At 37.9% G+C, this 23,545-nt stretch overlaps 1 protein-coding gene across 3 annotated transcripts; it reads left to right on the top strand.

The window, feature by feature from the left end:
* Positions 1-1,886: 1,886 nt before the first annotated feature.
* PEX6 (peroxisomal biogenesis factor 6) lies at positions 1,887-23,062 on the top strand. 3 transcript variants are annotated; one of them, XM_034427562.3, is made up of 17 exons: positions 1,887-3,067; positions 5,164-5,327; positions 6,124-6,207; positions 6,574-6,676; positions 7,603-7,739; positions 8,849-8,960; positions 9,890-10,098; positions 11,586-11,778; positions 12,848-12,924; positions 13,778-13,913; positions 14,521-14,726; positions 14,808-14,869; positions 16,820-16,928; positions 19,707-19,823; positions 20,539-20,616; positions 21,494-21,633; positions 22,566-23,062. In XM_034427562.3, the coding sequence occupies exons 1-17, from the start codon at positions 2,141-2,143 to the stop codon at positions 22,697-22,699; spliced, it is 2,988 nt and encodes a 995-aa protein (XP_034283453.2). In that variant the 5' UTR covers positions 1,887-2,140; the 3' UTR covers positions 22,700-23,062. The 3 variants fall into 3 exon arrangements, 2 of the variants coding, with proteins under 2 accessions (XP_034283453.2, XP_034283454.2); XR_015731556.1 differs by having other exon boundaries at positions 1,935-3,067; positions 19,707-19,819; XM_034427563.3 differs by having other exon boundaries at positions 1,935-3,067; positions 13,781-13,913.
* Positions 23,063-23,545: the final 483 nt, after the last annotated feature.

A 23,545-nucleotide genomic window follows, 5' to 3' on the forward strand; every position in this document is an offset into this window, starting at 1 on the left:
TCATGATGGGCAGCATAAACCAGTATCAGTAATGGTTACGGAAGATGGAAGATGGCTTAATATTAAAGAACACAAATTAACAAATGCAATGAGAGAAAAAAATAAATACATTATCTGTCTGAAATGAAGAGAAAAGCTATAATCAATTTGAATGAAGATGGTCTGATCTTGTGGGGTGAATTGAGGAATACATGCAGTGAAGATATAAATTATGAATGAAAAGCTAAAAAGGATGTTATTTGGATACTGTTTGCTTACAGAATAGCTATTCAGCTTTTCCGATATGATGTTGATGTATGTCTAGTGGTTAAGGTGCCAGGCTAGAAACCAGAAAACTGTGAGTTCTAATCCCGCCTTGGGCATGTAAACCAGCTGGGTGACTTCGGGCCAGTCATAATCTCTCAGTCCAATTCATCTCAGAAGACTGTTGTGGGGAAAATAGGAGGAAGGAATATTATGTTTATGTATGTTTGTTGCCTTCAGTTGTTTATATAAATAATAAAGGTGGGATAAAAGCAAACAAACGAGGACAATTCATTTTGTTAGTTGTTCCTTTAGCCACAGAAATGGCTAGTAATAAGAATATTTTACAACAACTACAGTTCCCTGTTGAGGTTGCCTTAATATTGCTACTACACCATGAGGTTTTCAAAGACCCCTTTCTGACTACTCCAATTTTCACAATTGAAATGCATGGAAATGTATGATGATGAACCTGAAACACTCCTTACAAGGGGACTTTCTAGAACAGGGGTCTCCAACCTTGGCAACTTTAAGCCTGGCGGACTTTAATTTAATTTAATTTAATTTAATTTAATTAATCATATTTCTATGCCGCAGCTAAGGGACTCTGGGCGGCTTACAACAAAAATAATAAAAACAACATAAATTTTTTTAAAGAAACATTATAAAAGCATTTTAAAAACATTAAAAACACATGCACACCATCTATGGCCAGATCTCGCAAGATTGAACAGCGAGATCAACGGCCCCAGGCCTGCCGGAAAAGCCAGGTCTTCACCGCTTTCTGGAAGGCCAATAGCAAAGCTGGCTGGGGAATTCTGGGAGTTGAAGTCCCCCAGGCTTAAAGTTTTATTTTTATTTATTTTATTTTGTCGAGTACATATTTGATAATATATACAAGTTAAAGCATGAATTGAATACATAAAATGAATACAATTAAAGGGAATATTAGGACAGGGACGGTAGGCACGCTGGTGCTCTTATGCACGCCCCTTACAGACCTCTTAGGAATGGGGTGAGGTCAACAGTAGACAGTTTTAGGATAAAATTTTGGGGGTTTTGGGATGAGACCAGAGTCAGGTAGTGCATTCCAGGCATTGACCACTCTGTTACTGAAGTCATATTTTCTGCAATCGAGTCTGGATCGGTTCACTTTAAGTTTGTATCTATTGTGTGCTGTGTATTGTTGTGGTTGAAGCTGAAGTAGTCATTGACAGGTAGGACATTGTAGTAGATGATTTTATGAGCTATGCTTGGTCATACCGAAGGCAGCGTAGTTCTAAATTTTCTAAACCCAGAATTTCAAGTCTCGTGGCATAGGGTATTTCGTTAGGAGCAGAAGAGTGGAGGACTTTGTGAAATATTCAATATACTTCAATTGTATTAATAGCCGATATGCAGTGCGGGTTCCAAACAGATGAGCTGTATTCAGGAATTGGTCTAGCAAATGTTTTGTATGCTCTGGTTAGTAGTGTAATATTACCCGAGAAGAAGCTACCCAAGATTAGGTTTACAACCCTTAATGCCTTTTTGGCGATGTTGTTACAGTGGGCTTTGGCACTTGGATCCTAAAGATTAAACTAAGCTCCTGTTTTCATGGGGAGAGAAAGGCTTTAAGAAGTGGCAAGATTTACCCGGAAGTTATAAACTAAGAACACATCTTATTTTTTCCCCTTTATCTATTCTGCGCTGCCGGCTCCAGCACTGCTTATACAGGTAGCCATTGGCATCTTTCCGTTCCCACGCCGATCAACTTCTTCGGTTGGGCGCTCGGGTAGAAAACCGGTTGGCTTCAGACCGGAAGTGCTTGGAACGGTGCGGGCTTTGCGCCTTTCTCTATGGCGGAGTGAAGTTTCCTTCGTTTCTTCTCTAGACTTTTACCCTTGGCTGCCTTTCCATGGCGGCGGGGGCGGCGGCGGTGCTCCGGAGCCTGGACGAGCCCGTTCCTCAGGACCTGCCACCGGCCACGGGGTTACTGGTGGCCCCGGCTAAGGGAGCGTGGGCAACGGCCTGCCCGAGCGGCTTTCTAGTGTTGGCTGTACGGCCGGCAGGGACCAAGTTGCAGCCGATACTCTTGTGCGCGGCGCTACTGGAGGCAGAAGCCTCGGCAGCGCCGGAACTGTGGCTGAGCCGGGCCTTCCTGAGGCGGCTGGGACTGGTGGCGGGCAGGACCGTGAGGGTTTGGCCCGTGCGGAGGCCGCCGCTGCTCGGCTGGGTGTTGCTGGGCTCATCCGCGGCGGGAACCTCAGGGCGGGCTCCTCGACCATGGGCCGGCTCGAGCTCCAGCATCCTCGTACGGCGCGGGGAGATCCTACCCGGCTCGGGACTGCGCGTATTGGAGAGCCGACCGGCTCTTCAGGGACTGCTGGGCTTTGGCACTCGCTTGGCTGTGACGGAATGGCGAAGCTTCGTAGAGGGCCGGGACCGGAGGGACCTGCAGCCGCCTTTGGTTTCCGCTTGGGCGCGCGGCGGGGAGCGGCTGGTGGGGGCGCAGCGGGGCCACCCTGCTCTGTGGGGAGGAGACCCTGTGGCAGATCAGTCTCTCTGGGTGACCCCTGGCTGCTTGCACAGCCTGGGCCTCTTCCAAGGAGAATGGGTGGTACTGCGGAGGCGCGAGGGAGACTTGCCGGGGTGCACGTCCCCCCGTTTGGCCTCTGTGCAAGTTCTCAGGCCCCAGTGGTATTTCCCGCATGGAGAGAACGAGGACGGGCACCCGCAAGCCGCAAGTGCGGACGCCTTTCCGAACGAGAGTGCACTGATTCCTGCCAGTCTGGCTTTCAATCTCTCCTGCGATCCTTTGGAAGGGAACGTCCTGACGATCCAGGTGGGCGTTGCTGAACGATAGAATTGCGAATACCTGTTAGTAGGGTGGAGTTGGAGATTTTGAGCATGAATTCCTCAGAGCAAGTTAGGCAATTGATCTATCTAGTATTATGTGATTAACTATGGGCTTAGAGCAGGGGTGGGCAAATATGGTCCCTTTATGACCTGTGGACTTCAACTCCCAGAATTCCTGAGCCAGCTTTGCTGTCTCAGGAATACTGGGAGTTGAAGTCCACAGGTTGTAAAAGGGCCACATTTGCCCACCCCTGGCTTAGAGCAGTAGTGGGATTCAAGTAATTTAACAACTGGTTCTCTGCCCTAATTATTTCTTCCAACAACCAGTTTGCCAAACTGCTCAGAAAGTTAACAACTGGTTTTCCCAAAGTGGTGCAAACTGGCTGAATCCCACCACTGGCTTAGAGTAGCATAAATGTCACTGAATTTTAGATCAGTGGATCCCATCTTGAGACACTGATGGTAAACCTTTTGAGCTCCTAAAAAATTTGGGAAATGCCTAACTTGACAGCTTTTTCTCAAGTTTCAAAACATGAATAGATTTGTTTGTAATCCAGGATTTCCCAAATGTTCAGGTATATAGTACTTCCCTTGGGGTGGCCAAGACTGAGCCCCGGCGAGATTCAAAGAACTTTTTAGTTTCATTGTAAGAATAAATCCACCTTTCCTAAAGTTTCGTTGTATTGTTTTCATAGTTCGATTTTGTTTATTTTGGTATTTGGATTTTTAGGGAAGGTGCGTACTTTTAAAGGAGGTGTGATGGCAAAAGGTTTAGGAACTCCTGGTCTAATCATTTTCTTAGGTTAGGTTCTTTCTGGCAACCCACTTCCCAATATACAAGCCATTAGTAAACCTGCCTTAAAAAACAAATACAAAAGCCCATATAGCATTTAACAAGTGTTTTGGAAAGTGTCAAATCAAGCATTGTGTGGACAGATTCTTCTAAGGAAGCCAGAGTTCATGCCAGAAAGATAATGGAATGGCTGCAGGAGAAAGTCTCAGATAGTAAAGAGGAGGTTGGCAGATGATGGCTTCCTGTTGCTTTATTTACAAGATGAACAAGATTTATAAAGCTTTGAAAAAAATGCCCCTATTATTTGTAAATTACAAGTTATTGTCATAAATATTCCAAAACAGATATATATTTTGATGATCAGGTGTTATCTTTAAGTTGAATTGGGGAGAAGTCTGGATTTTTCTCCTACTTTAGATACATGGGAATAGAGGAATGGCAGGGATCTATTGAACAGTGAAGTGTGGGATGAAGGGAGGAGAGGACATAGGAATCTCTCATATTGCAGAAAATTCCATTCTGCTGAATGACCATAGCTTTGGATATGATACAGGTAGTCCTCAATTTACAACAGTTCATTTAGTGACTGTTCAAAGTTACAACAGCACTGAAAAAGTGACTTATGACCATTTTCCACACTTACGACCATTGCAGTATCCCTATGGTAATATGATCAAAATTCAGATGCTTGGCAACTGATTCATATTTATGATGATTGCAGTGGATCATGTGATCATCTTTTGGGACCTCAAGCAAAATCAATGGGGAAACCAAATTCACTTAATTGTGTTATTAATTTAACAACTGCAATGATTTACTTAACAACTGTGGCAAGAAAGGTCATAAAATGGGGCAAAATTCACTTAACAATTGTCTTGCTTAGCAAAAGAAATTTTGGGCTCAATTGTCATAAAGTCGATTACTTGTATTTTGCAGCAGGCCGATTTATATTTCTGGTAATATTTTGAAAGCTGAAGAATTAAAAGCATATTTCATAGAATTAATTTCATTAGGTGTTATCATGGGTTTTTAGAATAATTAACTTAGAAATGAAGAGATGAAAGGGGTCATTTAGGATGTTAAGTTCCAAGCACTTTATTTTGCAAGGAGGGAGTCATAAATTGCCAGGGCTTAGAAAAATGAAATGCAGTAGACAGTTACAATCATTATAAAGATTAAATGTGAAAAGAATTGATATCTTGCAGGTTGCTATAAAGTAATATTAATTTAATCTCCTAGCTATTAAGCACATATAGCATAATTAGAATATGGCTAATTGTCCTCTATAGAGATATGAGGAAGCTGCTGGTGTGCAAGAGATAAAAGGAAGTCGATCTTTGCTATCTGTGCCACCCATTGCCAAAGAACTACACATAGAAATTGTGACTTCACCAACCTACAACACCAGAGGAATCTATGATCAAATTCTTTATCAGCACTTTCAAACTCCCAGGTTAGCCTATTAGTAAAGATAACAAGTTGACTTTTGATCCATTTTGAGATAATCTTGCTCTTATTTTTTACTTAATAAGCATACTGAACAGGGTACATATGGTCTTACTGTACATGTCAGTTAATTTTTTTTCAGAGTTATCCAAGACAACGCTACTATTTAGTTTTTTTCTGTTTTGTGTGCCTGTAGATGCATGTTCTAAATTATTATCTAATAGAAATTACTCAAAAATTCTCCCTTTTTCTGCAGCCAATAATGCTAATTCCAAAGCATGTTTAATGTTCTTTCCAGAAACCTACAGTATAAATTGAATGTAAACTGCTGGTCCTATTTGCTTTTTTCTATATTTTTCCTTTGTATATTGTTAACAACTTGATATCATTATGTGATTTAAATTCAGCAGTATTTCATTCTCTAGAAAAGATTTCCCTTATTGATTATAATTTTCTATAGCAAATCTTAATCTAATAAAGAAAGATAATTCCACATATGAGAAGCATGTATTCACTGATGTTATTATATTGTTTCTTCAACAGAAATTGAAATATTTCAATAATTTCTTTTAGTCCATTGCTATATCATATATATCTATATCTTTATTTATCTATCTTCATTCATTCATTCATTCATTCATTCATTCATATTCCTTGGGTATTTACCCGAAAAGAAGAGTTACAGGATCATATAGCTTTAAAATGAAGGGATTGTGTTAGATTCACTGGGAATTAAAAAAAGGCAGAGAGGGAGAGAAGGAGTTGGCTTCAATATAATTCTTCATTATAGATATTTTTTACAGGCTTGTACAAGAGAATGATATTCTTTGTCTCCCAACTGTTGGACATCCTGAATTCTTAGAAGAAAATTCAACAAAGTTTATCAGGTATGTTATTGTCAAAAGCTAAATGGGCTACCTACTCTTAATATATGCGCTATCAGTTTGGATTTCTTTGAAATAGTGTTTTGGAAGAACTGACATAGAATGTTGAAACTTGTTCTGGATTTTGGTATACTACAGTGATTTTAGAAATTAGATATTCCAAGCTAGAAAATGATAATGGCGGTAATAAATGAAATGTGATGACAATTGCAAAACTGTTAAAAACTTGCGCCCTCACAAAATTTAATTCCAGTTATACTTGTTGCTGATTTTGAAATCTACAACAGGAATAACTGGAATAATTAAATGTTGTAATGTAAAATGTCAGATATGTGGTTCCAAATTATAACTCATTTGTTCTTTCCTTAGATGGCCAGAGCTCTGCTTTAGGGTGAAAAGAATATTACCAGCAGAGAAAATACAGCAAAGTGTAGGGTATTTAGCTGATACTCAGAATACTTCTTTATTCCTGGTAAGTTAGTAAGAATACATAAAATAAAGAGCTTTTGGATATCTTGTTTGTAAGTGTCTGTGGTGCTCTTAGCTTAATTTTAATATTTATTTGAAAACTGCTCAGTTCTTACAGTGGGGTCTGAATTTTGCTCAGGAGCAAGACTGGGAAGTATTAGATAAAAAACTCACTTCAGCTCTTCCTCTCCACAACTGTTTTAGAATTGCCACTACTGACATGCAGCTTCTTGTATACTTTCTTATATACCTACAAGAAATATGGACTTAGACAAAAATGTCCCCTTTTTTGGAGCATAAAATGATAGTAGATACAAAAACATAAGAAAAATGTAATGCTTATCAGTGGGATCTCTTTTTACTTCCAAAGTTTAGCTTCTTACAAAACTATAGACCAGTGATGGCTAACCTTTCTGTCATTGCGTGCCAAAAGCTGGGGGAGTGCGGGGTAGTCGCAGGCATGCCCACACCCATAATTCTATGCACCCTGCCCTCCACACACAAACGCGTGCCCCCCCATGCTCCCCCCACTTTTGGCATGTGATGACACGGTGGGCACGGTAGGCCCTTTTTTTGCCCTTCCCAGGCTCCAGAAGCTTTCTGGAGCCTGGAGAGGGCAAAAACATCCTTCCCCACCCCACCAGAGGCCGGGAAAAGTCCATTTGCCAACTTCCGGTGGGCTCAGAAGGCCCAAAAATCAGCTGGCCAGCGCGCACATGCGTGCTGGAGCTGAGCTAGGGCAGCGCTCACATGCCCACCAATATGGCTCTGCGTGCCACCTATAGGTTCGCCATCACAGCTATAGACCATTTCTTTTTCCCTTTGGTTAAAATTTGGCAGGGCTGTTAGCATCAAAGGTATTCACAGAAATAGTTTCTCTGCTTTTATGAATCTGGTTGAGAAAACAGGTGTTATTGCCTTACCTTTTAGGTAGGTTCTACAAACAGTGCTATTCCATCTTTTCCATCTCATAATGGCTGTAGTTTTTGGAGCAGTTTGTCTCCTGCTGGGCTTTGCAGTGCAGTGAAACAGCTCTGTGACATCCTTGGCCCTCATTTACACAATAGGTAAGTCATCTGTGGATTTGAATTCTACCATGTAGTAGTGTTCCACCCCCCCACCCCCCCGCTTTGTACTCCCTCATTGTGGTAGTGGAAGGGAATGAAAAATGCTAGGAATGTATGCCAGTATATAATCTTAGCAGGATCAGTCAAGATATGATGGTCATCCAAGGTTCCCAGCTAAAGCAAGCTGCTAATTGGATAGCAGCCATATAGAAAGATGTTGGAGGTGGATGATCATTTTAGTGACAACAACAAAGACATTATTTGGGGATTTAGATTGTTGGGGGCAATATGCTGACTCTGTAAACTGCTTAGAGAGGGCTGTAACGCATTGTGAAGCGGTATATAAGTGCTATTTCTAAGTGCTATTTCATACTGTTTCTTTTGTAAACTTTAGAAAGAGTAGTGATGTTTTTGAAATTTGGTATTAGAGAATATTATTGGGAATAATTAGTGTTCTTTATATAATTTGATAATTTGAGCATGGTCATTTGTGCCTCTGGACTGATTTGTATGATGATGGATTCTCTGTAATATTTCCTGAAGAATTCCATAATGCTCAGAAAAGTAAACAGAAAAGAAGATAACATCTAGTAGTAAAAATTAGAGTGGTGATAGATGTATTGTTGGAAAACTTGAGGGACCAGTTTTCTCCTGGAAATCTATGCAACTGGTAAAAGTTGATAGTGGCTTGATGACACATAATCAACCAATAAAGATAGTAATAGGTTTGTGATTATAGTTTTTTGTTGTTTCCTATTGTGATATTTGAGGAGTCTGAAAACTTTATTTTACTCTCTCTCTGAAGCATAAGGTTCTTTGACTGACGTTTATGCAAAATACTTATGTGCGTCATTTTAAAATCATAACCCTAAATGGATTGTTTAGTATATAAGAAATGCTGTGAAAATATGAAACCTCAGCTATTGCTTACTTGTATGTAACAGTGAAAAAAGAGCTGGTGTTTTCCAGATTCTTTTCTTTAAGATGAATGAAATTTTCATTAACTCTTAGAGCTCTTCCATTTGTATGTTCTTGCAGTCTCCCTCTTCTTCCTTTTTGAATTAAAATTATGCCATGATTTTTTTAAAAAAATATTTTCTATGTTTCAGAGAAACCCTCCTAAATGGCTCTGGAAGTATTCTTCTTTCAGGACCCAGTGGTGTGGGGAAAATTACAGCTGTTAGAGCTGCCTGTAGCCGTCTCAATCTTCATTTCTTCAAGGTAATTTTAGAATGATAAATATATTCAGAGTAAAGTGCTGAACGAACATTTTTGTACTTTCAAAAAGAAATGTGCTTTTCAGTCCATTAACATTGAAAGAAGAGTGATTTCTCTACAGTGTTTCTCTGAGCTGAACACTCTTTCTTCAGCTTGGTCTTGCTACGTATCTTTCAAATGCTTCTGGACTATAGTTTTTAATAATTCTCAATTTCAACTTTAATAACTCTTTTTCAACTTCACTGTCTGTCATTGCTTGCATGAAAAATTTTACCTTTCTTAATAACCCCCTCCCAGGGTTTTTCCTTCTTTCCATTTCCTCTCTCTTAACTCTTCTCCTTGGCACCCAGTTTTCTTCTCTTTATCCAGTTCAGCAATCCTTTCCTGTCCCACATCTAAATCCTGTTTGTTTCTTTCATTTTTGACAAAAACAAGGAATACATGTGTGCATACTTCTGTGCTTCTGTTTATGAGAGTAGTTTGTTCATGAAAATGATTATTTTATGCTAGTGATGTGCAAAACATTTTGATTTCAAGTGTTTTGAGTATAAATATTGTAAGTTTCTGAATTTTACCTTTTTTAAAAAATGTAACTGCTATTCCAAACATCTTGGATGTGCCCCAAGTGCATCCATTTCCAAACCCAAAATGTTTCCAAAATGCTTGAAAAAGCAGTCTGCCCTGAGATGGAAGTTTTGTGAAATTTCAAACTTGAAATTGTTATAATTGAATTGTTTTGCATAGCTTAGCTCTAGTCTACGCAAATGTAGAACAACTTAATTTTATAAATGAGATACTTTATTAATTTTAATTGGTGGAATTATCTTATTTTCTATATGTTTTTGTACTGATTGAAACTGATCCACTATTATAGTTTTATCTTTATTTTTACATGGCATCTTCTTTATCTCTGCCATCTGACTTCATGCTAGGTGAATTGTGTTGCTTTGTGTGGTGATACAAGTGGATCTACAGAAGTAAAACTACATAATGCCTTCTCAGAGGCTGAGCTTTATAGTCCTTGTGTCCTGCTGATGAAAGATGTAGAGCTGCTGGGAAGAGATCGTGATGGATTTGGGGAAGACTCCAGGGTCATTCTTGCATTAAGGCACCTTCTTTTGGAAAGAGAGATAAATACTAGGTATGTACTATTTTATCTCTGGAAGATTCCCATCATTATGGTTCTACAATGAATTTAACTATATCTCAATGGCTCAAGGTTGACTCAGCCTTCCATCCTTCTGAGGTCAGTAAAATGAGAATCAGATTCTTGCGGTGAGGGTGGGGGCAATATGTTGATTCTCTAAACTGCTTAGAGAGGACTCTAAAGCACTGTGAAGCAGTATATAGGTCTAAGTGCTATTGCTATTCAGAAAGTGCTGAAAACAGAGATTTTTACTATAGAGCAGTAAACTATTTTTACTATTAATTTAGTTAATAGCTTTAGCTTTTAATATTCTAATCTTTTAAAAATAATTGTAATAATGTGATAAAATAAGAATAAACACATATAAGTGGCATTAGTATAATTCATTTTTGTAAATAGTGAATAGGAATGCACACAAATCCACTATATGATTTTTTCATATTTCAGAAATCCTAGCAGAAAGCTGTGTATATTATTAGCAGTTGGATAATAGAATTGCCACCCTTTTTCTCTGTCTTCTAATAAACCTTAAAATCTATTAGAAACTCAATTTTATATTCAACCAAGCATCTACAAAGACTGCAAGATTAACCATGTTTCAGTAAGTTGGAAAATGATTCCAAACTGATTTTCAAACTGATTCAAAGGCTCCCTGATCAACCTAAGGCCAAATTGAATCGAAATCTCTCTGCTGTATCTTTGTCTGGATTTTTTCCCAATGTGATAAAATTGAATAACTTTTCAGAATCAGTAGTCCATTTTGGAAAAATAGCAAATTTCAAGCAAGCAAATGGTGGTGTTCTGGGCCTAGTACCTTTAAAAATATATTTTTTAAAATTCTTGATGATTTCCTTTACTAGAAATTGAATGGAATTTGTAGGTTGAATAACTCAAATAGTACTATGTTTGCCAGGTTTCATACCTTCATGAGCTCTTGGGCTAAACCAGCTTTTCCAGTTTGGAAAATTTAAGAACAAAACATGTTTTTTAATGTAAATTATTTATATGAAAATGATACATTCCACTGTAACTTCCCTATGTAAGAAACCTGTAAAATTTCAGAAGGAATTCTGAGCAAGAGACATAACAAAATAATTTTTAAAAATGTAATAGGACAGTGTTGAATTGAATTAAGCATATATTTACATGATTTCTATTTTTCCTTCTCTATCTTGAAATTGTTCTTATAAAAAACAATGGAGAGCAATGTATACATTCTTATAAAATACAGTCTAAAGATATTTTGAATTCTGCATTCCTAATGTGGCTTCAGGAAGGTTCAGTCTGATCCCTGTTTTCTCATCTGAATCTAATCCGATTTGATTTGAAATTTGATTTGGATTAAAATAGTGGTCTTTTATAACTACAGAAATGATGTCACAAATCATGTAAATTATTGGGATAAAGTCCATGGTATTTGTTTTCTAGCTCCTATACTGCAGCTATGAAATGTTTAAGCACATTTGTATGTTTCTTAACAGTTATCCTGTGCTGGTGGTAGGCACAACAAGTAAACTTGCAGATGTTCCTTCAGATGTGCAAACAGCATTCCTTCATGAGGTGAAAATTGAAACACCAACTGAAGAGCAGAGGAAGGCCATTCTTAGCATGCTAACACAGAATTTTCCACTGGGCAAAGAAGTAAGCCTGACCAAGCTAGCCCAGCAGAGTGCGGTGAGTGATTGTTAATGCAGTAGCTAGATAGAAAAGACAAAGAATAAGGGGGATCTAGATTTGAGATCTCAAAATGTCATAGGATGGTTTGGTTATTGTAACCCATTAGGATTATCTTTTTCAGGTAGAATTTGCCTGCCCAAACAATTTAGCAGGGAAGGATGACTCTGAGCATCCACCCAGAAAAAGATTGTGGTTAGGACCCCAAAAAATGACATTCTTGGTTACATTCCCCTCTATGGAACAGATTGCCCCTTAAAGTCAAATGTGCCTTTATTCTGACACCTTTATATAAAATGGTGAAATTAGTCTTCACAGCAGTGTTCAGATAGCACAATGAGACCATTGGTAGCAATTTTAATAATTTTAAATAGTTTTATTATAATAAACATTATAATATATCTAATATCATACTAATAATTATAATGTCCGATAGTTTAAACTGTGCTTGTCTATTTTATATATTTTCTCCTTATTTTATTGTATTTAAGTTCGTAGAATTATAAGGATTTGTAAATAATAATATATGTATAAACATAATCCATAATTGTAAACATTTGCACAAACAGGGTTTTCCCTGAAAGTTAGTGATGAACAAAACAGCCTGGATTATAAAATAGTGCAGTCCTGATGTGTGGATTTTAGCTCTCAGAATTTTACCTTTGATCTTGTTGGCTTAGAACAGGGGTGTCAAACTCACGGCGGTGTCACATAACATATTGGGACTTTTTCCCCCTTCGCTAAATCAGGGGTGAGCATGGCCAGGGTGTGACACATCTGGTTCGTGGGCCACAAGTTTGACAGCCCTGGCTTAGAAATAATGACATGCATAGTGACATCTTTTTAATTATTTCTGTTATAAGTACTTTCAAACAAACAATATAAGTATTACCTCTGTTACTTCATTTATACGCTCACACAATGTGTTAAGGGAATGGCTTTCACACAGCAATTCATACAGACTACTTTTACCATGCAGAGAATGAAATATCTTCATTCATTCGTTTCAGAATTCTTTGTCTGTTTGTCATGGGACTTGCTGCACCTATATTTTAATCCATGTTTTCAGGGCTTTGTTCTAGGAGATTTCTGTGCTTTACTTTCCCACAGCAGCCGTGCTGCCTGTACAAGGATGCAGAATTCAAGGTACTGGAATAAAATATTTTCAGGCTTCTGAGCATTTAAATAGTAACTGTAAATGTAAATATGTCTTTTTTGACACATTAACATGTGACATTAAACTAAGTGTGGTTGGAATGGGGTATCAGTTTTCAAACTGTAGCAATAGGGAAGAATTTGATTTTCTGTTTATGTCAAGTTTTATTATTAATATTTTACTGAGAAGACTTTAATAACATTATACTGAATGCATATTTGGGGGTAAAAGCATACTACCTTTCAAAGCATGTAAATAAGCTTCTACATTCTTCTTGTTGTCGGTCCCTATTTGCAGCCATAGTTCCTAGATCTGTAATGGTTACTACAGCTTGGGAAGAACTCCTTGTCTGCTCTTTCACTGACAGTGTGATAGATTCAGGAAATGCAGATGGAGGCTCAGACAGCTGAGGAAAGTGTTTAGAGAAGCTGCATTGAGCCTTCTGGGGACATGGCTGCTTGGTTTCTTTGAGGAGAGTGCTTAACTCACACCTGTTTTATTTGAAAATTACATCTTTTGCTTTGTAAATCCATAATCTTATGCTTGTTTAGCATCTTGTAATGAACATGATATCAGACTTATTGGATGTCAGTGCAGTAGCTTTTCAATTCAATTCTAGAGTTTTAAACTGCTGGATCCGTCCAGTCATCTTTGGGCAGCATGTTTATTGAACTACTCAATCATCCAGGCCATGGTTGACCCAAAGCTGGATTTTCTTGGTTTTCTTGAAAACATTTTCAAAGGAAAAAAAACCCAAGAAAGTCCAGTTGCCTTTTGGAAAACCTCCTTGGATATATCTTTGGGCAGCATTGGGACTGTTGACACTTTCTATGCCTTCTTCAGCAGCTTCCCAGGGGGACCAAATGAAGAAGAAGAATATGATTTTTATGCTGCTGGTTTCCCTCTTCTTGCAGAAGATTTCAGTGTTGCACTAGATAAACTTCATGATGCTCATTCACAGGCAGTAGGAGCCCCAAAGGTATGACTCTTAATAAGTACAAGGCAAAGTATGATCCCCTAATAAATATAAAAAACATACCAACACTTACATTCCATCTTGATTTGATGAATGGTTGTAATAAATGGAGTATATTTCAAAATAAAGAGAAACTGGAGGGCTTTTGGGTTCTTGGTAACATATTTATAAAACTTTAGAGTTATAGTTGTAAAGAGCCAAAAAAAGCAATTTAATCAATACAATAGCCAATCATAAATTTTAAAAATCAAATGAAGAGTACAAGTACAGAAAAAATAGGCAATTTACTATAAAGTGTAGGAAAAAATAAATTAATTGCTATCTATAAATTTTCCAGCACTTTTTATTAAAATTTGCTTTGCTTTTTGATTTTAAGGGAATTGCTGGTAAATATAAGGCATATGATATAAAAGCCACAGTATTTCATGTGAAAACTACTCTTCAGAGACCTTGAGGCATCTTTCAGAGGGAGAGAGAGGGTAGTGTGCAATAGTTGTGGTTCTGTAGAAATAAAAATAGTGTCTTGTGATCTTTGAAGGCATCATAACGTTTGACTTGGGGTTGGGTATATAATAGCACTGGCAAGTTTTAAGTCTTTTGTCTTCTGCAGATTCCCTCTGTCTTCTGGCAAGATATTGGAGGGCTTCAGAATGTGAAAAAGGAAATCCTGGACACCGTTCAGCTTCCATTGGAACACCCAGAGTTATTGTCTTTAGGCCTTCACCGCTCTGGCCTTCTGCTCTATGGTCCTCCTGGAACAGGGAAGACATTGCTAGCTAAAGCAGTAGCAACAGAGTGTACTATGACTTTCCTCAGGTGGGTTTTGTGATATAAGTTGTCAGGAGAGTTTGGAAATTGCACTATTGGAATAACTAACCCTGTATTTTTTCATTTCAGTGTAAAGGGCCCTGAACTTATTAGCATGTATGTTGGGCAGAGTGAAGAAAATGTCCGTGAAGGTAAGTGTGAAGCCATAGTGTTTACATGGAGGGCTTAGATCTGTGGAGAAGCTTCCTTTATAGCCAGGCTAACATAGAAAATAATTCTCGCAAATCACTCCAACCTGAAACAATATCCATATCTTTGTGGCTATTGCATTTATGCATGTATATAATCTTGTAAGTGCGTACACATATCCAAATGTGTTTATGCAGATCACTAGTAACTGTAATAGAAATGGGAATAAGATGAGAATATATCTTGGGCCTGGATGAAGAGCCAGAGCAGGGCCATCTGAATTTTAGGGGCAACAACATTCCAGAAGACAAGTGCTTCTACAGGGAAGGTGCGTTTCCAGGATCGCAATAGATTGCATTGTTTAATTGAAGGAAAGCATGCCAATGTTCAACATCAAATTGGCAGGCAGCTACTGTTAGGAAATGGGTATTGTCTAATTGGTTGGCCAGGAAATATATAAGCCAACATTGTATGTTTGTATTATGTGAATGTATTATGTAGCTTTAAGAACTGTGCTGAGTCATTGTGCATCCTGATTGGCTGAGCTCTATAGCCAATGTATTTAAGGAGAGCTAAAGTATGGTTAGTTGGGAACACTACACCATTTTTTACCTGCTGCTACGCTGTAACTCTTTTTGATCTCTCTATGATCAACTGTTTGATCATTATTACTGCTTTCTGATATTTATTGAACTGTTTTTATATTGTTCCTGATCGTTCCTTGTATTTTTCTACAAACTGGTAAGAAGATTTTATATCCCTGGATTGATCTTATATTGCACTTCATATGGCTAAGACTTGGATTGTTAAAGGACTATGATTTTGCTTTTCCCTAAAAGTAAAATACTATAAAAACCAGTTTGTCTGTATGTTATTCACAATTACTCTCAAACCGTTTCTGTGCGTAAAACTCTAACGGTACTCTGCTTCATAAGCCACAACTTCGGGTGTAACTCATTAATATCCTTACTATGATAAACATTTAGTAACCAGGCCCTATGCTACATAGGGCTTTATAGGTAAAATTCAGTATTTTAAAATGCACCTGGAAACAAACTGGTAAACAGTACAGCTCACAAAGTAGAGGCATTACATTTTCACTTTAATACCAGATTCAGAAACCAGATTCAGTTCCTAGGGACAGATTATTAAGAGAAAGACTTGCTTCTGTAAATCCCAACAGCAAGGTGGCAGAAAAAGCAATTAACTATATATAAGACTTAACTGAGCAATGCAAATTTCCATGTCAATCAGTCCAAAGTCAAGCCAAAGATTTCCAGATCAAGGGGTCATGGTTAATAACAAGCCAGGGTGGGAAAGAACTAGATTCCAAGTGTCACAATAGGCAAGCCAGATGCTGGAGTTGCTTCTAGCAAAAGATCTTAGTTTCTTTGTAGCTTAAATACTCTCTCTGCTGAGTATGCACAGCTGTAGTCAAACCTTATTGGTAAGTTCAGCGTATTGGTGCTTGCCCGTAGCCACACACTTTGGCAAGGTGCAGCAATCCTAGGAGGAATAGCCCCTCAGTAATAGCCCCTCAGTAAAACAAGGCATATCCCAGGATTGGCACATAGGAATAGGCCACATAGGCAAAATATGATCCAAGGCCCCAAACACCTGCCAATTCCATGCAACAAGTAGGACCTTGGCTGAACCCTCCCATCAAATATTTGGGGAACATGCCAAGCTCTCTCTGGAACATTTTTGGGTCCATCAGTCATCTGAGGTGGGCCAATCGAAGGGCCTGTCTCCATGTCTGTTTAAAGAAGAGTAGTTGCTCTATTTTTCAGACATTCTGTGGCCAGGTCTGATCTTCCCATTCTTAAAATTACAGCATGTGTCCTAATGTGCATCTCTCTCTAGGTGGCAGTCTAGTTTGTTTTATAATTAATATATTTGTTGCTGGCTTTAATATAATATACAACCTGAGTACTATTTATCTCTTTCCTCAGTGTTTGCCAGAGCTAGGGCAGCTGCTCCCTGCATTATCTTTTTTGATGAGCTTGATTCATTGGCCCCCAGTCGTGGACGAAGTGGCGATTCACAGGGTGTGATGGACAGGTGAGTACTGCTTGTTAATAATGAAGTCTTAGCATCCTGTTTTGAGTTGTTCAATGCTGATTTTACTAGTGGCCTCCCTAACTCGCTTTGTGAAAACATTAAAACATTCACACATGCACAAAACATTTCCCTATCTGCACTCATACTGTTCTGGGCAGGCATAAAGAGTGGTCCTTGCCTTCCCCCCACCCCCTTTAATTGTACATGCTAAAAGTGCAGACGTATCTATTTCATTATGCACATATCTTTTGTGAACTTAGTTCTAGATCAGGTAAACATGTTAAAATATGTTGAAATATATTCATCTTTCTTTCTACCAAATGCTGGCTTCCAATGAGGTTGCAATTAATACCTATATTTAATAAAGAAAATAGCAGATTTAGCAGCAAATAATATCACAAAACTTGTAAATATTTTAGCTTTGCTGAAATAAGTTTGGCTCTTCAGAAACCAGTTTTAATAGCTAGACATCTGCATTCTGAACCAATCTCCTTTCTTCAATCAGTATTGATTGGTGCATACATTATATATGCATGTAAGGCAGGGGTAGGTTCTACTTACCTTTACTACCGGTTTGCAACTGGAGCACATGCGCAGATCATCCATTATGACATCTGGGAGGGTAGGCGGAGCCTCCCACCGCTTTGACTACCGGTTCGCAAGAACCGGACAGAACAACCCACGATGTAAGGTAATACCTAACATCAACCCATGATGTAAGGTAATACCTAACAATTCTTAAGCTAAACATTTGTAAGAATGCTGTAATGCACGTTCACATCTCACAACTTTTTGGGTATCTAATGCATAGAAATATTGATCTCCAGGATTTCTGAATTCACCTCCAAACATTAACAAAATTATTTCCAATAATTCTTGGCTGTTGTTTGAAAGAAAATGTGGACATTGCAAAAAAAGGGACCACTTGTTCAGGGATGATTATTAGGATAATGAACTATGAACAGGCCAGAGGCAGCCTGGAGTCCCAAGGCTATATGCAGTGAATGAATACACTTTTTATGTCCTTAGTTCCTCCTCCAATCACAGAGGTACAGAGTTTGTAGTGTCACTTTATTTTACATATAGTCCTTGTTTAATCATCATGCATCAATGGCCATCTGAAGTTATGATAGTGTTCAACAAATGGTAGTTAAGACCCTTGACATTATAACTGTTGCAGCACCCCCATAGTCACATCATGAAAATTTGGGTATTTGGCAACTGGCCTACATTTATGACCACACCATGTACCATATTTTTCAGATTATAAAATGCACCTTTCCCCCTCCAAATAGAGGGTGAAAATCTGGGTATGTCTTATACTCCGAATGTAGCCCCGCCCAGCCTCTCAAACAGAGGCTGAAAGAAGCCTCTGAAAAGAAGGTTCAGAAAAAAATCTTCAGAAACGAAGGTTCAGAATAAAAGCCTCTGAAAGGCTTTTATCTAAAATAATATGGCAAGCAACAAAAGAAGAATCAGTAAAGGTTCTAACCAAACTATGTTAACAAATCTAGAGAATGACACAATAACCAATTGATCGGAAGAGGTTAATCTACATACCAATACCAAAGAAAGGAGATTGAACAGAGTACAGATAAAATTTCAGAATAAAAGCCTCTGAAAGAAGGTTAAAAAAAAGTCTCTGAAAGAAGCTTCAGAAAAGAAATCTTTTTCTGAAGCTGATCCACCCACCAATCAGCTTTTTTCTTATTTTCCTTCTCAAAAACTAAGGTGCGTCTTATACTCTGGTTAGTCTTATACTCCAAAAAATACAGTACTTCAATTTCCCCTACCCACATATCACCCCCCAACTCTGTCCTCTTGGCATTCTACCACTACCGCCTACCCGTTCCACACCCCACCATCCCCCAGCTGACCTTCATTGTCTTCTTTCTCCCACTGCTGGCCCAGGATCTAGATTCTGAGTGGGGCCTGGCAAGTGAGCTTGCCAGGTCCAGCAAGGGAGGAAGCAGCAGGGTGGAGCCAATGGAGGAGGAAGGGCAGTGATGCAAACATTGGCTCACTGGGTGAAATTGGCAGCTGTTGGCAATTGGCTGACAGTGTTGACACCTTGGCTTGGCGAGCCAGTGCTCATGCCACCACTCTGCCTCCTCCGCAACCAGGCTCAGCAAGCTACCTTTGGCAGATGAGGCTCCACCACTCTGTTCTACTTGCCACATACGTCCCAGGACCGCACCCTTGCGCTCTGCCTTGATCCAACAGTGGGATGAAGATGGTGAAGGTCAGCTGGGCTTTGTCTACCAAAGGGAGCTTGCTGGACCTCGCTAGAGAGGAGCCATGGTGTGGAACTGGCAGTTCATGCAGGGCAGAAGCATGAGGTCCTCCCCTAACATCTGTAACTAGGACTACCAAAACTGCTGTCACTAACTGCTGCTATCACATGATGTTTCAGCTAACTGCTTTACTTAGCAACAGAAATTCCCTTTCCCAATTAGTCATTAAGCGAGGATTATTTTGTACCATTTTATTTTAGCAATCTTAGTGTTTTGCTGTATCCTGGTAAACTACTTTGATACATATTAAATAGGTGGTGTACAATGCTTTGTACCTCTAAATATATCTTGCCTGCATGAATTGCTTTTGAGGGCATGGTATTTTATGTGTTCATAGTATACATCTGTTATTACTATTATATTTTGAATCTGGCTGGGTACATGCCTAGAAAAGATACTTGTGTATATGCTGTTTTAAGTGAGTTACCCGTTCAGTGAATCCACAAAGATTGATAGAACTCTATTAAAATGTTTCCCTTGGTAGAGTTGTATCTCAGTTACTAGCAGAACTGGATGGGCTTCACTCTTCTCAAGATGTATTTGTTATTGGAGCTACAAACAGACCTGATCTGCTGGATTCAGCTTTACTCAGGCCAGGCAGGTAAAGGTTCACATCACAACTTTCTCTGTCTGCTATTATAACCATGAATCTTTTAAGAGTATAACTCTTGGGTAAAACTAGATAAACATAGGATTCAACTTATCTTTTTCATTATACTTAATTTTGGTGTTTTTTGTTATGAAAAAACTTAGGGTTGGGATAATATTCCTACCCTCTTAGATCTGCAAACACAGCACCTTAGTTGTCCAAAAAGGCTAAAAATTGAGATGCTTTCTTTAGAGAAATTTTACTGATTAGTTTGTTGGATGTGTTAATAAAATAAATAAACTGCTACAGTGAGTGTTTTTTCTAAGAATAAGTTAACTCTGGGATACTTTGGGAATTCTCTGTTCCATTGATAGAAGCTGGCTATATATAAATGTTTAAAATAAATAAATATTAATGCAATATATAAATAGACTTGGTGATACAGGAGGTTGGTTTATATTAGGAATCTGTAAAGATTCATTTGGGATGCTGGAAGAGTATTGAAAATGGAGAATCTTATTGTATTATGGCAATTCTGTTTCACGTTTAACATACGCAAAGATTTTATAGAAGTGAAGCACATGAAGTTGTACAATTCATATTAATATATTGAATAAAAGCAAAAACAAATTGTTAGGTGATGGTTATTGATATATGATCTGAGTGCATTATATGGAAGATGGCTGCCTTATTTTAATTGCAAAAAATATTTTTGTATTCCTGGCAGATTTGATAAATTGGTTTATGTAGGTATAAATGAAGACCGAGATTCTCAGCTACAAGTACTGAGTGCCATCACCAGAAAGTAAGTGCCTGTTTTTGGTTATTATAATACATAACAGTACCAATTACAATTCTTAAGAAATATCTGTACTAATTATTGCAACTGAATTATATATTCATTTGTTAAAGATAAATCTGCTAAGAGGATAACATTAACCTCAATATATTTTTATATCTTCATTGAGTAAACATGTAGAAATATTGTAATGGTAGAAAAGCTGATTTGTTAAAGGTTTCGGATTATCAGCTGTATAGCTTTAAATGGAAGAAGTGTCAGGATATGTAGATTTAATAGCTGTAAACTGATGGAAGGTTGTAAGCGGAGGCAACTGAAAGCTGATGCAATGGGAATGAGGCAGCAGGGTTACTGCCACTTTAAGAAGCTGGGTAAGAAGCTATCTATATAAGGGAAGCCATTAGAGGGCATCTTCCTTCTCATGTTCTCTCTTGTTGTGTATCTCATTGCTCTGTGTGTCAGTAGCTGTATGATAAGGTATTTACCACGTATAAGTCTGTATATATTTAGCTGTATATAAACCACTATTAATTATCTTAAAGGCTGTGTGCTGTGTTTTGCTCCTGGGTTTATCTCATAATACTAGTTACGCTGCCTAAACTCTGACATATCAGTATGCATATAACTGATGTATATGAGTTAAATGATGCTCTTAAAACTTGTTGAGGATTGTGAATAAAATATACTTATGAACATTATATGCTGCCTGCTCTGGCTTATGAGTTTTAACTCAATGCATATTATTTTAAGTTAACTACAATATTTAAAGAATGTTATACATATGAAGCCATGCTTTTATAAAACATTTCTGTCCTATTTCCAATATTATATTCTGATTGCATTTCTTTTTTCTAAAATCCTTGGCGATATCCTTTTGTGATAGGTTTAAACTGGACCCAGCTGTGAATCTCCTTACTGTCCTAGACAGATGCCCTGCACATTTAACAGGAGCAGACTTGTATGCACTCTGCTCAGATGCCATGATGTTTGCTATCAGAAGAAAAGTGGAATGGATAGAAGAAGGTAAGGAACAAAGCTAGATGACTCAAAGGTTAATAAACTCAACTTGTATAATGTGTATAATAGACACAGGTTAAAAGATGAGCAAGTATTTTACAAAGTTCTGGCTTGCATTCAGTAAGAGATCCAGATGTCTCCAATCCTGCTATCCTTTCACGTAGCACTAAAGACCTGGTTATTCCCCATAGATTGGGAGGTTCATTAAACTCTGCTGGCTGATGTTTTATTATAAATTGGAATGTGAAGTTTTTTTTTGCAATCTCAAACATTTATCATTATGTATTATTGTTCTAGTTGCTAATTATAATGCTGCCCAAAGTTGTGGCTGTGAGATGAGCATCCACATAAATCAAATAAGGTTTTTTTGAAAGTAGAGAAAACCTCCATTATTCAGTAGTAAAACCAGAAAATTGGATTGTGATTTATCTCCAAATAAATGCTTGAGAGAAGCTGGAAAACTATTACTAGAAATTAGGAGAATGTGTAATTGGTTCTCTGGTACACATGGAGGCTGGCAAGAAGCAGGCAACACACTTTAATTTTTAAAGCTTTGAAGAACAAATGTACTGAATCACATCCATTATTTCTGAGCATATTTATTAGTTCTCTCATTACTGTATGTTGTTTTTCTATTACTACTAGTGCTGTAGGTTAAGATTTATTGATCTTTTAAAGCTTACTGGCTTTTTTAGAGAAATACTGATTTACCTGTGAATTGATATTTTGTTCAGTGTAAGGCATGAGTGAGTAAGTCATATAAGAAGCAACACCTATAAACTGATTTAAGCATGAGCAAAGGAACAATGGTTAGACCAGCATTATTATTATTTTTATAATTTTTTTTTATCATCTTGCCTAGCCAGGAGCAACATACACTATGTGGTATGTCCAAAAGAATTTTAATTTTAATCCAAACCATTTTACTTTTATTCCAGGTCTGGATACTGAAAGTTCAGAATTCACCCTTACCATGGATGATTTCATACAAGCTGCAACAAGGTTACAGCCTTCTGTTTCTGAAATAGAGCTACTTAGATATAAATTGATCCAGCAGAAAAGTTCTGCTTGATTTGAAACAAACAAGACCAAGAAAGAAATATCTATATAACCTCAGAAGTACAGAATAAAAGCTGCCGTGAGAATATTGTTCTTGTTAAAAGAAATAGTGATGACTCAGTCACAATCTGGTGGATTCAGATGAGTTAGAAAAATGAGTTCAAGGCACAAATCTGAGACATGCTCAGATGTGCAGGATATGTTGCAAATTAATCTTCATTCATACTCGGGACCATTGCATCTATAAAGTGATCAACATCAGATGGGAAACCTTAGGCCCTCTAATAACCTGAGTCTTTGAATTATGAGGGAAATGACTGTAAGTATTTAAAGATATTTAAATAAAGGCTGTTTTGCTTTATCTTGAAAACAAAAATGCTATCTAATTCACTAAGTGACAACCTATCATTTCTCATAAATGTGAAATACAGTATGTATGTATGTGTCTGTTTCTTTCTGGGTTTAAAATTGAGACAATTGGTAGTGGCCAGATTTTAAGTAGTCTTGCTCTAGAGGGCAGCAACTGATAAAATATAATAGTAATAAGTTTCTGCAGCTGGTTTTACATGCTGGCTTCTCTGCGAAGTAGTTTTGAGAATTTTCTAACCTTTGGAAACTTCTGGAAAATCAGAGCAAGAAATTAGGAATTCAGGCAACCTTCCGTATGTCAAGATTAAAACTGTCAATCTAAAATAAAATCATAGTTCTCTGTCACCTCTTTCCATCACTACTGAGCTGTGCAAAAAATAGAAATTTTGCTTTTATTAATGAGGGAATTTTTTAAAAAAGTCTCTTCTATTACTGTAAACATAAATTTCATTGTTCTATGGCCTGTTCTACAGATGCAGCAGCAAAAGAC

Source organism: Pantherophis guttatus, chromosome 1 (genome assembly GCF_059756535.1).
Source record: "Pantherophis guttatus breed Tessera chromosome 1, ASM5975653v1, whole genome shotgun sequence".
In the NCBI taxonomy this organism is placed as follows: Eukaryota; Metazoa; Chordata; class Lepidosauria; order Squamata; family Colubridae; genus Pantherophis; species Pantherophis guttatus.